This window comes from Muntiacus reevesi, chromosome 3, assembly GCF_963930625.1.
Source record: "Muntiacus reevesi chromosome 3, mMunRee1.1, whole genome shotgun sequence".
Classification (NCBI taxonomy): Eukaryota; Metazoa; Chordata; class Mammalia; order Artiodactyla; family Cervidae; genus Muntiacus; species Muntiacus reevesi.
In genome coordinates this window covers 141,821,700-141,838,129 of record NC_089251.1, presented here as the reverse complement: position 1 = coordinate 141,838,129, position 16,430 = coordinate 141,821,700, and the positions used below count along the sequence as shown (strand labels likewise).

Sequence of the window (16,430 nt, the reverse complement as noted above, 5' to 3'; positions counted from 1 at the left end):
CTGAGGTGGCCTTGACCAAAGCCCTGTTCTCAGTCAGCCCTGCTGGTTACCGAGGCTCACTTCCGCACAGTCTGTTAAGAAACTTCTCCTCTCTTTGCGTCTCCCTACTGCCACCACGGGGCTGGGAGAAGGGACATAAGAACCTTGGGGGATGCGTCGTCTTCCTCCTTGCTTTCTGGGGCACTTGTGACAGTGGTGTGTGTGCCGTGTGCTACGTCGCTTCCGTCATGTCCAACCCTTTGTGACCCCACTGGGCTCCTCTGTCCATGGGATTTTCCAAGCAAGAATGCTGTAGTGGGTAGCTATTCCCTTCTGCAGGAATCTTCCCCACCTCGGGATCAAACTCCCATCTCTTATGTCCCCTGCATTGGCAGGCAGGTTCTTTACCACTAGCGCCACCTGGGAAGCTGGTGCTCAGGTGGAAAGATAGTCACTAGGACCTAGACAGGGGCTGATGGGGGCCCAAGGAGCCCCATGGTGCTTCATCCGCCTCGGCCAGCTGAAGACCAGGAGCCCGAGCTCAGTAATACTGTCTGTGGGAAGCCTTGGGCCCTCACCACTGTCTTGGCCTCCTGGCTCTGAACACCCAACAGGGCCACTGTCCCATCCTCTTTCCTCAAGGAGGACCTGTCCCCACTGATCTTCGTGCCATTGAATCGGGTGTGGTTCATCTTTATTCCCCGCTGTTCCCCTTCTGCACCTCTCCTGTCTCTACTCTTTAATGTATTTTATTTATTTATTTTTTTGTTTTTGCTGCACTGAGTCTTCTTTGCTGTGAGGGCTTTTCTCTCATTGCGGCAAGCAAGGGCTACTCTTCATTGCAATGCATGGGCTACTCATTGCAGTGGCTTCTTTTGTTGCAGAGCACAGGCTCCAGGTACTGAGGCTTCGGTAGTTGGGGTGCACGGGGTTAGTTGCTTCCCATCTGGTAGAATCTTCCTGGATCAGGGACTGAATTCATGTACCCTGCATTGGCAGATGGATTCTTAACCACTGGACCACCAGGGAAGCCCATTTTCCCCTCCTCTTGGTGGCCCCTTTCCTTATCCTCGGGTATTCTTATACTTTCTTCACCTCCCTCCACCAAGGCCTCCCACCAGAAGAGCACATCAGATCTCTCATGTGCATGTGAGCGTGCAAAGTCGCTTCAGTCCTCCGATTTTGTGCAACCCTAGGGACTGTATCCCACCAGGCTCCTCTGTCCATGGGATTCTCTAAGCAAGAATATGGGAGTGTGTCGCCATGCTCTCCTTCAAGGTATCTTCCTGACCCCAGGGTTGGACCCGCCTCTCTTATGTCTCCTGCATTGACAGGCAGGTTCTTGACCACTAGTGCCACCTGGGAAGCCCAGTTGCATTTATACAGGAGACCAAACTTAAAGTCGGGGCTTCCACTTACAGTAATGAAGAACATCTCTGATTCTTCAGAGATCTAGAGCAAAGAAAGCGAAGAGTAGCTAAAGAGCCTCTTGATGAGAGTGAAAGAGGAGAGTGAAAAAGCTGGCTTAAAACCTAACATTCAAAAAAACAAAGATCATGGCATCTGGTCCCATCATGGTAAATAGATGGGGAAAAAGTGGAAACAGTGACAAATTTTCTTTTCTTGGGCCCCCAAATCACTGCAGATGGTGACTGCAGCCACAAAATTAAAAGACATTTGATGATTAGAAGAAAAGCTATGACAAACCCACAGAGCATATTAAAAAGCAGAGACATCACTTTGCCAACAAAGGTCCATCTAGTCAAACCTATGGTTTTTCCAATAGTCATGTAAGGATGTGAGAGTTGGACTATAAAGAAGGCTGAGTGCTGAAGAATTGATGCTTTTGAACTGTGGTGCTGAAGAAGACTTGAGAGTCTGTTGGACAACAGGGAGATCAAACCAATCAGTCCTAAAGGAAATCAACCCTGAATATTCATTGAAAGGACTGATGCTGAAGCTGAAGCTCCAATACTTTGGCCACCTGATGGGAAGAACCAGCTCATTGGAAAAGACCCTAATGCTGGGAAAGATTGAAGGTAGGAGGAAAAGGGGGTGACAGAGGATGAGATGGTTGGATGGCATCATCGACTCAATGGACGTGAGTCTGAGCAAGCTCAGAGAGACAGTGAAGGTCAGGGAAGCCTGGCACACTGCAGGTCTAAGAGTCTGACACAACTGAATAGCAACAATAAGAGCAAAGGAGAGATTCCAGAATTTTCCTCCATCAGCGTTACTGGGTTTTTCCAGCCTACATAATCATGAAGCCTCTGTCTATAATTAAACATTTTACTGGCTGCCTCCTTTTTCTTATTTTCATGCAAATTGTTGGGGCTCAGTGGAGCCATTCTGGCCTCAGCTACTCATCCACCTCCACACTTGAAAGTATTATTAGGTCATTTCACAACCTTCTCATTTGTAGTCTATATTTTCAATCCTTTTTAGGGTTTCCTTCTGATAATTCAACTAAAAATAATTGAAAATCATGTTCAAAGTCTTCTTAAATATCACAGATCAAGCCCCCTTTTCTTTTCCAGCTTGAAATCATTTGAAAACTGCAAAAAAAAATTTTTTTCCATGACTCTGCATACATTTGGCTATAGTTCAAGAGATAAAAACCCATGATAAAGGATCTTCTGGTGGTGTTTCTAAACTCAAGCCAAACCCAGCACGGGATGAAGGGCTTTCAAGTTGCCTGACTCTAATGGAGGAGTTTTGGCAAAATTTTGATCTACATTTGAACTTTTGGCTCCTTATGGCAACTGGGGATGAACAAACTGAATTAGGGAAATTAAGTGTGGTAGGGAGTAGGAACCTTCAGCCAACACTAAATATTAAATCAAACTAAACACATTGAAGAGCCAAGAAATGTCTGTTAGTCCTTCATGATTTCTCATTTGTTTAGATCACAGTGTTGCTTCTCCTGCTGGGATCAAAACAAAGTGGCTGAGAGAATTTTCTGAAGGCTACTCCCATTTGGATGGTCCAGTGATTTAACTGACCTGAGGGGTTCAGGAACGTGGAATCAAACTCAAGAAGGACTCTCAGTGGCCAAGAGCTAATCCCGAATAAATCACAGCCCCAAACAAGGTGTCGAAAATGTGGCTGAATCTCAGGTCTGCTGCCGAGCTCTTCAGTGACTTATTGCATTTTTCTACTCTCCTTCCTCAATTTCTTCCTCTTTGAATAGAAGTGATGACACTTGATACCTGTGAAAATGAATGATTTCAATGATTTCCTGTGTAGGCATGTCTTTGATCCTTGCTTTAAAAGCTGATTGCAGTTTGATGGGTTGAGTGGACATGTGGTTTAAGTGGCTTCTCACCAGTCTTTATCAGCCCCACCTTAGCTAAGTTGGAGTCTTTAAATTTGGGATACCATTTACCCAATCTGTCAGTTCTTCAGTTGCCAGTTAGCAGGATTGATTTCTAAGCCAAATGAGCAAGTATTGAAAACATGGGACCTCATGGCTTCCCCCCCGCCCCGCCTGTCCTTTGCATGGTCTTCTCCTTCCCCACAGAACTTAAGATGGATGACTTCAGGTGGGAGGCACCCAGAAGAGGACAGACCTGGGGTAAAGACTGAGGCGGTGAGCTCTTTTCTGCAGAAGCTGCCTTATCTAATACCGGCCTTTTCCGGCAGCCCTCAACAGAAGGACCGTTGTAGCTTTCTCATTGTCTTTCTGTAAAGACGATAGGGTTTTTGGGCAGGAGAGAATGTCAGTGCTTACTGTATAGGGGAACAAGCTGAGACTCAGGGTGCTTAGAAGCTCATCCTAGCGCCCACACCCAAGTGGAGTGGTGGAACTCTGATGAGCAGGCAGTCCGCTCCCAGGGCAGTGCTCCCAGCCCAGTGCTCCTCCGTATCCCGAAGTGCTCCCCTCCAGGTGCAGTCCTAAGTGGGTCCACTGCATGTTCTGGGTGGCCGGTCTGTCATCAGCTTCCACCAGGCCTCTCAAACCTTTGCTTGGAGCTGGCCTGGAAGAGACTCTACAGAGAAAAGCCAGTACATGTTGGTGTCCTGATCGGTGTGCAGGTGACCCAGGGATGGATGGTCTTCAATCATTTATCCAAAAGCAGCCAGTGGTTTGGGGCAGGCTCCTCACTCTGTTAGTGATCTTGTGAAGCTCTATTTTTTTTTTTAATGTAAAAACTGAACAGAACAATGTCAATGAAAATACACTTGCAGTGACCACAGCATATAAGAGATGTAGTGAAAGGGAAGGTCAGATTTTTCTGTAACTGCAGAAAAGCATTCTAACCCCAAAGGATCCTAATTTAGGAAGGGAAAGAAAAAGATGAGGAAGAGAGCAAAGTGTGTGTGTGTGTGTGTGTGTGTGTGTGTGTGTGTGTGTGTGTGTGTGTGTGTGTGTCTGGGTGTGTGTGTCTGGGTATGTGTAAGGAGAGAGGAAGGGTGGGAAGGAAAATCTAAATGAGAGAGAGTATTCTTGTTTGAGACCTACACGACACTCAGGGGGAATTTTCCACTTGCAGGCTGGAGTGTCTGGGTATTTCCCCTGCCTGGCATGTGTGGTCTTACACTGCCAGGCAGTGTTCCAAACCCCTCTGGGAGATACACATCTCCCTAGAGGAGGCTCGGTTCGTGACCCGTATGGCTGTTCCTCTTTTGTGCCATACCTTTGTGATTTACTGACAAGGATGCTGGAAAATATTCAACTCTTCCTTGGGGAGGGGGGGTTCCTGAACAGTCCAGAGGATGTCTTGGTAACTAGCCACTATGGGGTCTTTTGCGCTGGAAAATCAGGATAATAGGAGACAGGTAAGACCTTGGATCACTCTTCACTGGGTACCTAACCCACCTCTCAGCGATGCTAAGGGAAACAAGGGGATCATTTGGCCTGAGATGGAGTGTCAATATGAAAACGACCAGGTTTTCCTGAATTGGGTTTTTTGTTTGTTTTCTAAGTAGTGGCTACTCTGATCACTTAGTTTCTCAAAATTCTGTGAAACTACCTTCCAGGCACTCATTCTTCCTCTTGCTCTGCTGGTCTGCAGCAGCTGGTGCCGGGAGGTGGGCAGAGACATGACTCTGATGTAGGGAAGTATAAGGAAGAGATCTGTGACCAGGCAAGGCAATCTCTTAGAATTCCTCAGTGGATCTAAAAAAAATGAATTCATGCCCCAAACCAAGAGATCAGTGTACAAACGTAGAGGCTCAGGTGCCATGTTTGAGACCGTCCCTACCCATCAAACAGGAAAAGGAGCTGGACTCCCTGTCCCCTCCCTCCTCTGGCAGCAGCCTCCGTCCCAAAGCCGCTACCTCGTCCTCCCACATTTTTCCCAGCAGGGGCCCACCCTCACTTGCCCAGTCCCTGCCCCCAACTCCGTCAGCACTTTGAGGTCCCCTGACAACAAGCACCCTTTCTTCTGTGCTATTTTGGCACGAGTGAGTCCTCGCTTCCCAGTCACACTGAAGGGCCTTGGTTGTAGACACCAGGTCCCATACATCTTCATTTCCCAAACTCCTCTGCATGATTCCCTGGCACATAGTCGACCCTCTTAATGAGAACTGGCTGACTGGCTGTTAGTCGTTAAGTGAACACTGCTCTGTGAAGAACAATGAAAGCCAGCCTCCCTCTCTGGATAATGTCTATCATGGAAAACGTGAAGCCCCAAATTTCAGATCACCGCATCCTCACATTCATGAGACGTCTTGGTGAGTTCCTATCAAAGTGGTGAGCCAGCAATGCAGGCAAACAGCCAGACACTGTGTATCCAGCCCGCTGGGGTGAAGACAAGGCAGACTGTCTTCTCTATTGGAATGGTCTTCCCAGGTGGTGCAGTGATAAAGAAGACGTCTGCCAATGCAAGAGACGTGGGTTTGATCCCTGGGCAGGGAAGATCCCCTAGAGGAGGAAATGGCAACCCACTCCAGTATTCTTGCCTGGAGAATTCCATGGACAGAGGAGCCTGGAGAGTACAAAGAGTCGAATGTGACCGAGCACCCACCCACACACACAGGGAGGATATAGGTGAAATGCATTGTTCTGCCCATAGCCAGAGAACTTGCGTACACACGTGGAGGAGTTGAGGGAGGAGGGTCTTCTTTGGCCCCAGTACAGAACTGAGAGTCTGAATTCAGATTTGGGAGTCAGACTGACCTGAGCTTGAATCCACACAGGGGCCCGGAAGGAAGCAGGGTCACGTAAGCACAAAGGTTGAAAGTGGAAGTTGTGTGGGTGGTAAGATGCATTCCTGATCTGTGTTCTCTTAAAGGTGGGGCTCACTGCGCTCTGCGTCAACCCGCTCACAAACACACACGCCTCCTGAAAGAGTCCTGGAGTGTCCTCTCCAAGTTTTTCCTCATTTAAGAAGTTTAGTTCCAGGTCCCTGCCCTGCCTCTCTTCCCCAGCCAGGCCTCCATGCGCTGGCCGTCCTGTCCCCTTCCTGGGAAGGTGCTGCTTCCAGCCTCTGCCTTGAGCTCCTGGCTCACCCCTTCTCCCTCCAACCCATCCTTGCCTTTTCTTTACTAGAACTACAGGGACCCAGTGGACATCCACACACCCTGCCAGCATTCTGAGGAAACAGGCTGAAGTTTCTCTCTTGGCCTCAACAGAAAAGGAAAGTGGCCCATGAAGAGCAAAGAGGCTTCTGAAAAAGAAAGCTCTTAACCAAACACAGATATCAAGAATATTAGCAAGGGGACTAGAGAAAATTGCTATCAAAGTAAATGGCTTTTTGTACAAATGTTCCCTTTATTGGGATTTTCCCCAGTGTGTCATTCTTTCTTTAAGCCTTCATGAACAGATGCGCTTTTGAAAATGTTGATTAACTTATCCTTTTTTTGACCCCTTCCCACTCACCCAAACTCCTGGGAGCAGTGATTATGCAAAAAGCCAAGTCAAGCCTCTAAAGTGTTCTTCACCTGAAGTAGCCTTTGATCCTCCAGGTGCAGAAATCTCAGCCACATCTGGGTAATCAATTTCATAGAACCTTAAAAATGGACCTATTCTTGGGGGGGGAGGGTCATCTCATCCAGTCCTCTGCCCACAGAGACAAGTGGCTGTGATCTCCTGGGACAAAATGTTCTCATAGTCATTACCATCCTCTTACCCTTTTTCCTCCAAGATCAATGCCACATCCACTCCTTTCCAGCTGGTGATCAATAGTGTGTTAAGAATTCTTCCCTGAGGGTGTGAGATGGAGCAAGATGGCACTCTAGCCTCCAAAACTTTGTCACATCCTTGGCAGAGATGGAATCCCTAAAAGCAAGAACAGGATTTGGCCCAAAAGTCACTGGCAGGAGCCCTGCAGTTTTCATCCTGGGTTGATCCACATATTCTTTCTTATCGAGTGTTCTGCTTCTTTTAACCATGAAGGTGTTAAGACGTATAAGCATCCCATAGAAATGATTAATTGTTAGAAATGTGATGGTTTTCTTCCATGTTTGTTTTTCTCGTACGGTTTAAAAAAAAAAAACCCTGGGTTGATTTCCACGAGCCTGATTTGATCCCTATGACAGACACCACCTGCCTCTTGTTGATTCATGTTTACATCTTCATTCCAAGGGCACAGCCTGCATTGTAGAGGCCTGGAGAATAATGTAGGGACGGGCACTGAGGTGGGAAGTTGGCAGGGCCTGCAGGTACTAGTTGCTGTGCTATAAACATGCCAGGAACAGACTGGATTTCTGGAGGATCGGTGCCACATGGCATTCATCCTTTCCAGTGGGGTCTTGGCATTTTGTTTTCCGCATCCCTCACTAGTGACGAAGAGCATGAGACTGTGCTTTAGCACTTTGTCCAGGAATGAGGAAGACGTCTAACAGGATGAAAACCACTGCCTCCAGGGAAAGACTGAATGTCAAGCATGGCAGTGATGGATCGATCCTCAGTTCAGGTCATGATCAAGTAGATCTTCCCCGAGATTCTGTGCAGATGAGGGAGAAGTTCAGGCTGGTCTGAAGTCCTTTTGTTCCTCTTGTTTGATAGTTTAGCTCTTTGGAAGCTTGAGTTTGTGTTCAGTCTTGACTTTTTTGGATGTAAATTCATAGTGATGACATCAAGGTAGCTCACCTGACTTTGAGTTGAATGAAATTTCTGAAGGGCCACATACATTCACTGGTGCCACTTTGACCTGACAGCCGGGACAGGCATAATTAACTCATAAGACAGGAAGAAATGACAAGACCCTGTTCTTCACCACATATTTGATTCCCTTTTTTTAATATTTTAACATCTTAGACAGGTAATTTCCATTGGCTCTGATTTCTATAAGATGGACAGCAAAGTGAATAGAGACCTGTATTAGCCACCCCCCTTCCCCCAAAAAATTATCATAAAAAAAGAAAAAGATAGACAGTGATAATACTGGAGAAAATTCGGAGTAAATTAACTTAGCTCTATTCAAGCCTGGGCGAGTCAGGTTGGGTGCCTGTGTTTGATCTATTCTAAACTGTGAAGAAAGCCAATGGGAAAAATAGACTGGAAAGGAAAGAGAAAAGTATTAGCACGGATATGTGGGGGTGGACAGGCGTTATAACATTCTTTCCAGTTCTAGTTCTATAAATACACTAAAACATATAATGATGAAATGTGACTTACTTAAATTCCATTTATTGCAATCCAGAGGAGAAAGACTCTGGTACTTTGTGTCCACTTAGATGCATCCATATGAGGAGGGGCGGTGTGTTACACCAGATGAACATCACGGTCATGCAACTGATGATGGACATCAGAGACCACTGAAGCTGCCTTAGATAAAACTCAGACCTACATTGGTTGTAAACAACAGCTGTTATAAAGATACAAGCTAGCATCTACTGGGCACGTAAAGCCTTTCTCATTGTTTCTGTTCTTCTGGTTGTTGTTGGAAGTAAAGTCAAATCATTTGAAGGGGGATGGATCCAATAATGTACATACTAAATGATCTAGAAGCAGATGCAATTCTTTAGCTTCCCACAGTCCTGGGGAGTCATTGTTAGCAAAGTGGCATCTCTGCCTTTTAGCCACTCGAACCTGTTAGGACTGATTTTTTTTAATTTTCTTTCTTGTTATAGTGGACATCCCAGAAATACATGGGAGAGAGGGCTACGAGGATGAAATTGATGGTAAGTGTTGCTATGGTTTAGAATATAATCATGAAAGTCAAGTTTGGCTATAAAGCCATCAACAAAAATAATGCCCAGGGTATGGGAGGGCCAGAATTCAGAACTATCAGCCAGAAATATGTGACAAGAATCCAGAGAGAAATGAAGAAGCCATCAATTTCTCTGTCAAAGTCAAATTTAGAGAGTTAGAAAGTTTATTGAGTTTCCTCTGCCTAATCTGAAATAGGTCCCCTATATTGGGCAACTTTTGACACTGATGAAATTTAAATCTGAATAAAGTGAAGTGAAGCCAGGCTCCTCTATACATGTCACTGCTTGAACCCGTTGACCTACTTCCAAAAAGGGCTTAGTGGATAACTGTCAGTGTGAACATTCAGGCATGCTAAGATTTCTGATTCCATGGCTTTCAGGAACCAAGGTGGGGCTTGTTGTAGGATTTAGGTCTCATCCACATTACCTATCTCATTTTTCATACTTATTCCGAGCTCTGTTTTCCTACTTTAAATACACATATTCCATGAAGCTGAAGCAGGAGTCCTGACTGAAGGGCCGCTGAGCAAACACCCAGATGTAATATCTTTCCTCCACTCAGAGGAGCCCAGGTCTCTCTAGGCGTCTCTGAGAGCCAGAGTTGATCTCCAAGAGAGATCACTAAGGTTCGCCTCAAAGAGCAGCTTTAGACCAAGATTGATGCCTTTAAGAAGAGCAGTTTATAGAGCTGCTTTTTTTAACCTGACCTTAATCAAACACTTCAAGTGTAGTTATAGAAACGGAGTGACTAACCCAAACAGCACCTTGTTAACTGAATGCAGACTCCCCCTGCAAAGCCTGGTCTACCGTTCCTTTTATGGGCAAAGCTGCACAACTGGCCTTCAGAGAAAGGCTGCGATGGATCAAGCAGCAGAAGCCCTAGATGGGGTAGAAAGAGTAAAATATGAGGATGCAGAAAGCCTGACTTCTAGTCCTAGTTTAACTCTTTGCTAACTCTGGGCACTTGAGTGAGTTACCTAATCACTTAATTTTTCAAAGCCTCAGTTCCTCATCTATTTTTTTCAAATTATAGTTATCACCCTGGCTTCTTCGTGGGATTATTAGGAAATCCCACAAAATTTGCCAGAGATGTGGTCACGCCTTGATCACACTATAGAAATGTATTAGTTTGCTTGAGTGGCCATGACAAAATACTGCAAACTGGGTGGATTAAACAACAGAAATTTATTTTCTCACTGTTCTAGAAGTCCACAATCCACGGTACCGACAGGGCTGTCTTCTTCTGTGGCCCGTGAGGGAAGGATGTGGACCGAACCTTTTTCCTTGGCTTGTAACTGGCCATCTCCATGTTTCCATGGCATTCTCCCACCTGTATCTGCCTCCAGATTTCCCCTTTTTACAAGGACACTGGTCATCCTAGATTAGGGCCCACCCTAAGGACTTCATATTAACTTGATTACCTCAGTAAAGACCTATCTTCAAAGTAAGGTCACATTGTGAGGTACTAGGGGTCAGAATTCAACATCTGAATCTGGGATAACACATAGCAGTAAGGTAAAGTTTAGGTCATGAGGTCTGGTGGATCCAAAAAAAAAAAAAAAAAATCTGCTGCTTGGATGACCAGGAATGCCAAATTGGGAAACTCGTCATGTTAAAATAGTCTCAGCCTGTTCTTTGATTTAACATGAAGCAGCTGGAAGTAAGGGATAAGGACACAAAGGAAGAAGGGGGTACGGAACAGAGGGCCATTCCAAGAGCTCTAAAGGCACCCTGTGAAAATCTAAGCTCACTTAATGTGACTCAAACGGTTTAAGTATCAGATACTTAGACCATACTTACTTTGTGCTGGACACCAAGCCCTGTGCAAATGTTAATTCATTCAAACCTCCTAACAACCCAGTGAGGTTAGAAGTAGTAGCATTTCACAGATGAATGAACTGAGGCAAAGAGCAACTAAATAACTTGCCCAAGGTTACGAAGCTAGGACAAGATGGGGCTGGGTTTTGAAGCCAAGCAGGGCTTCCCTTTTGTCTCAGCTGGTAAAGGATCCACTTGCAATGCAAGAGACCTGAGTTGGGAAGATCCCCTGGAGAAGGGAAAGGCTACCCACTCCAGTATTCTGGCCTGGAGAATTCCGTGGACTGTATAGTCCATGGGGTCACAAAGAGTCGGACACGACTGAGCGACTTTCACTTTCAGTGTAGTTCCAGAGTCGAACAGCTTAGCCTCAGGTTCTGAAGAACCTCTGAATTGGGCTTGGGGGGAGTCTCAGTTATTTCTAAAAGAAGCAGTGTCTGCAGTCTCTCGTGTCCTTTACGTCCTAGATGACTACGAGGTGGACTGGAGCAACTCTTCTTCCCCGACCTCCGGGTCTGGGGCCCCGCTGGCTGACAAAGAGAAGAGCTGGCTTTACACCCTGGACCCCATTCTCATCACCATCATCGCCATGAGCTCGCTGGGCGTCCTCCTCGGGGCCACGTGTGCAGGGCTCCTGCTCTACTGCACCTGCTCCTACTCCGGCCTGAGTTCCCGCAGCTGCACCACGCTGGAGAACTACAACTTTGAACTCTACGACGGCCTCAAGCACAAGGTCAAGATGAATCACCAGAAGTGCTGCTCAGAGGCCTGACAGATTGCACCCAGACCGCACCCGACGTTTCATTCCAGCAAGAGGGGCTAGTGAAAATTACCATTTTTTTTTTTCCCTTTGGAAACTGAATGCCATAATCTTGATCCAACCGATCCAGAATACTGAAGGTGTGGACAGAACAGACAGGCGAGTCGAGGGAGGCGGGGAAATGCAGTCTTTCAGGGGGTTGGGACCCACCTGAGACCACGTGGCTGAATCATTTGCTGGGACAAGGATGGGCGCTCATCTCTTTGGTGGTCACAGTTCTATTTTGTTTGTGAGTTTGTTACTAATTCTGTTTTATTTCTTTGGTCTGTGAGCAACTCAAAGAGGCAGAAGAGGATGACTTTTCCAGAATAGAGCAGAGTGGTGATCAGTAGTCTCTGCTTTTTCTTCCTAATCAACACTTGGAAAGCAAAGGGTCTTTTCAGACTTTCCATCTTTAGAAAATAAACTCCCCAAAAAAGCCATCCAGTTTATCCCACCCTCAGATGGGCTCACGACTTCCGGGATTTCTGTGGTATAGCTTCTGCCAGCCAACTTGACAAGCTGCCGTTTCCAGTCCTAGCATTTCAGTAGGATGTTGTTGCCTTTAACTTTTTTTATCCAGGGTAAAATTGCCATGTTAGGGTCAGCATGAACAGCTCTTTCTTCTATGCGATTTAAAACAAACCAGAAAGGAAACTTCACACGTCAAAATCCGTAGAAGCGCCTCCATGTTAGAAGCAGACAAGCCTTAACATGCTTTGTGATTAGGAGCCATTCATTCAGTCCAGACCCAGGACTTGTGGCTGTGAGGCTACTTTGTGGGGCCTCTGGTGGTGGTTTTGCTTTTTCTTCTCCTTCGTCCTTGTTCTTCTAAAGCATACGCACATGCACACACACATACAAGCATGCACACACACATATATACCCATGCATACATGCTCATTATCAGGTCTCTGAGCCCCAGGAAACAGCATTGCTTGACAGTCTCTGAGATGGCGCGGGGGAAATATAAGCTATTAAGTATGTTCGTCCATCAGTGAGACATCACTAGTGACAACTGATGGGAAAGGAAGAGAACAGAGGAGAGAGAAAAAGAAGTTCATCGTCTGTGATCACGTGATAGCAAAGACTGAGAGGACTGGAAAAGACATTCTGATGTATCTGTCTCTGTTGGGCTAGTCAACACAGACTTCTCCTTGGGGTGACAGCTGCCACCTCCACCTTTCAGAAGCATCAGTAGCTCTACAGTGCCTGAGAGCTGGTTCTAACCAAAAGTTTGCACACCCTGTGGACCAAAATGCTAATGCTGCTTCAACCTCAGAGAGACCTGTGTTCTTACATACACCCGCGCGCGCGCACACACACACACACACACACCAATTTATGTATTTTTTTATTAAGTGCCTTGAAAAAATGAAGAAAAAAACGTATTTTTCCTTCTATGTAGAAATCAGTGAATACCATACAAGTTAAGGCATTCCTCTATTCCTCTTCCTTCACCCAGTGGCTCCACGCCCAGCTTCCCCCACACCACTGATCCTATGGATGGAGTAAGGCCTGCCACCCGAGTGGTAATCGTAGCCCTAGATGACTCTCAACTGCTCTAGAAGGGGAGGCATCTGGAATCACATGAAACTGTGTGAAGGAGAAGATTGTCCGCGTCAGGATCCAAATCTTGATTTTGTAGTAACGCCTACAGCTTGCCTGTGTGCTGGAAATACATTTGAAACCCAAACAGTATGCCCAGTCTATTGCTAATCAGTGGTGAACTGTCAGACCATTTTTTGCTGCTATGGTCACCCACGATGTCATTTGTCTCATACCCAGGTGAAAGGGGAAGGGTGAATGGGACTGGCTGGTTCCTTTCAATGTTAACTTATGGAAATGCTAGTTCAAGTGGTAATGTCACAGTGTTCCGTGTGAAGAGAGGGAGCGTTCATACCGACAGCTATTTATTCCTGTCTCTGTGTGTCTTTGCCAGTCTTTGAGTTCTGTGTGTGTATGTGAATGGTCACGTGGGACTCAGTGGTGTTGTTGTGACTTTGACCTAGGCCCGAGTGTCACTGCTGATCTTGGCACTCGTTGGCACAGTGGTAGTTTAGAGGTGAAAAGTGAAGCTGTCAAGCCCAAGGCCTCAGCTTCAGGCCCTCCTGAGCTGAGCGTGTGGCAGAAGCAAGTTCTTAATTAGCCCACTTCCTCTTCGCCTTCCTGTGTAACTCAGTGTTCCGGAAGGTAGCACGTCCAAGGGTTTCCAGAGTTAACCTGCAGAAGAAGAGAGTTGAAAAGTTGACACCGAGGGCCCTGGCCCTCTCAAGTCCCATGGGCCGTTCTACAACTCCCCAAAGACCAGCCTTGTCTCCAACCCGCAGTTCACCTCTCAGTTATGTACAAGTCAGCCTACATCCCTCTAATGTCCTATATCCATATTCACCGTTGGCTGGTTTGAGGCCTTGAGTGGGCCCCGGATGCTAAACAAAAAGCAGGCCAGCCAGAGCTACATGTAGATACCTCACCAGCCCTGGAGGCTGGTCTGTTGTAAGACAGAAAGGCAGCAGGACCCCGATTATAACCTGGCCCGGGGACACCCTGGTGCATTTGTCGTTGCCATCTGCAGGTAGGCTGGCCGACCCGTCTCCTTGACTCCTCCCCCTTGGGAAACCCAGCTCACAGTATTGATCTCCTTTTATGCCTTGTACTGAATAACACATTACCTCCACGCTCTCCCGGACTAGGCGGTCTACAGGACCACAGGGCTGCTTCCTCTCTTAGGTGGGCATGGGGAGTTGACAGGAATGAGGGTCCGAGGAATGAGCATGAATGGCAAGAAAACAAGGGGAAAAGTTAAACTGTCACACAGGAGGTTAACTTTTCCAAGGTTAGCTGTTAAAGGTATTTGACCATCCACTGGCTGAGCCAGATCAAGGGAACTTGAGAGCTTTTACTGTGATTCTTCAATGTAAAAAATAAACAACAATGTCAAGCTGTGTTTATATGATTTGTATAAAACCTTTTTAAGATTACTATTTAAATAAACATTATTCCAGAGATATTTTTCTGCATTTTTTTATTGGAGGCAAAGAGACTTGGGTTCACCTTGGGTGACCAAAAACATCCCAGTTTGCCTGAGACGTTCCTGGGTTTTAGCTCTGAAAATCCTATGGTCCTGGGAAATCCCTCAATCCCAGCCAAATCGGGATGGTTGGTCACTCTCTCGGGACAATGCTTCTGAGCACCTTTACGTGCCGTTAGTAAGTAGATTGGCTAGCTGGCTTTTTATAAAGTGAAAATATGATATGGGAAGGTAATGAGCTATGTGGCCAAGTAGACCATTTCAGCTCATGGACTTGCCTGGTAGATTTCTGAGACTGTGAGCCCTACTAACATTCCTCCTCCCTGGCCATCACCAGTCCCCTGTGACTTTTGACTCTGCTGTCTCTTGTCTATTGAAACATTTGCTTGTCAATATCTCTGGTGATTTCAAGGTCTATAACAGTGCTTCTCAAAGTGTGGTCCCTGGACTGGAACTATTAGCCTCACTTGCGAAGTTGTCAGATGTGTACATTTTCAGACTCCACCCTACATCTACTGAATCAAAAATTCTGGGAGGACGACCTAGAGATTTACATTTTAACATGCCCTCCAGGGGGTTCATGGGCTTCCCCGGTGGTCCGGTGGTTCAGTGGTAAAGAATCTGCCTACAATGCAGGAGACTAGAGTTCCATCCCTAGGTCAGGAATATCCCATGGAGGAGGAAATGGTAACCCACTCCAGTATTCTTGCCTGGAGAATCCCGGGGACAGAGATGCCTGGCAGGCTGTAGTCCACGGGGTCCTAAAGAGTCAGACACAACTAAGCAACTGAGCACATCCATACCCACCAGGGGTTCAGATGCACCTTCGAGTTTAAGAACCTCTGGTCTAGGAGAAAGGAAAAGTAGCCTGGCTTCACAAAATGATCAGAGATCTTTTCACCTGTGGACTTTGGCCAGGGAAAGCTAAAGGAGACCCAGTACTCTCCTAGGCGATGTCCGCTTCCAGGGGAGGAGGAGTGAAAAGCTTTATTATGAACTTCTCAGCCTACCCCCTCCACCCCCACATATATGGGAGACTTGAAGGTGTGTACCCAAACTGAATTTGCCCCCATCCTGAGTTCAGTCCACATTTGGTTCAATCGTTTATTCGAGAAATGTTTTTGAGCATGTCCTGATTTTGTAAGCTCTTGGAGCTGACACAGTGAACTGGATGGAAAGCAAGCAGCCAAACACATAAAATAAGGATTGCTTTTGGTAAATTCAGTGAAGGCCATAAACACATAACAGCTCTGATAGATAATTGCCAGATACTGAAGGTAGAATATTTGTGTCACTTGAGTTCATATTTGTAAAGCACAGCTATTTATCACAGATGTTACTGTGAAATGTGAAACCCAAATGACTCCATTTTAACATAGCACCACCATTTTGAGTAAAACCCCCTCCCCAGGAGAGAAAACAAAACTTTAAGACAAAGAAACTCAACGAGCCAATCAGGGGAGGACAGGAAATCCCTCACCCCCTCACTCTAACCCACCAATCAGTAGCTAACAAGACATCCTTAGTTAAAGAATTAACCAATCCCCTTAAGCTTCCCGTTTTCCCCGCTATAAGGTATAAAAATAGATCACCGCCATCACTCGGGGCTCTGTCCTCATGGCCATTAGGTTGTGTGGAGGGAGTCCCTGCTCCAGCTTGTAATAAAGTTCCTCCCTGCTTTTGTATCGATCCGCAGCTCCTGTG

The 16,430-nt window shown here is 46.3% G+C and overlaps 1 protein-coding gene across 2 annotated transcripts in view; it reads left to right on the top strand.

The window, feature by feature from the left end:
- NRP2 (neuropilin 2) overlaps positions 1-14,705 on the top strand; it is a 120,201-nt gene extending 105,496 nt beyond the window's left edge. For both annotated transcript variants that reach the window (XM_065930747.1, XM_065930748.1), the window contains exons 16-17: positions 8,998-9,048; positions 11,364-14,705. In XM_065930747.1, coding sequence (XP_065786819.1) covers positions 8,998-9,048; positions 11,364-11,668 — 356 coding nt within the window. In that variant the 3' untranslated portion in view covers positions 11,669-14,705. The remainder of the gene's footprint in view (positions 1-8,997; positions 9,049-11,363) is intronic.
- Positions 14,706-16,430: the final 1,725 nt, after the last annotated feature.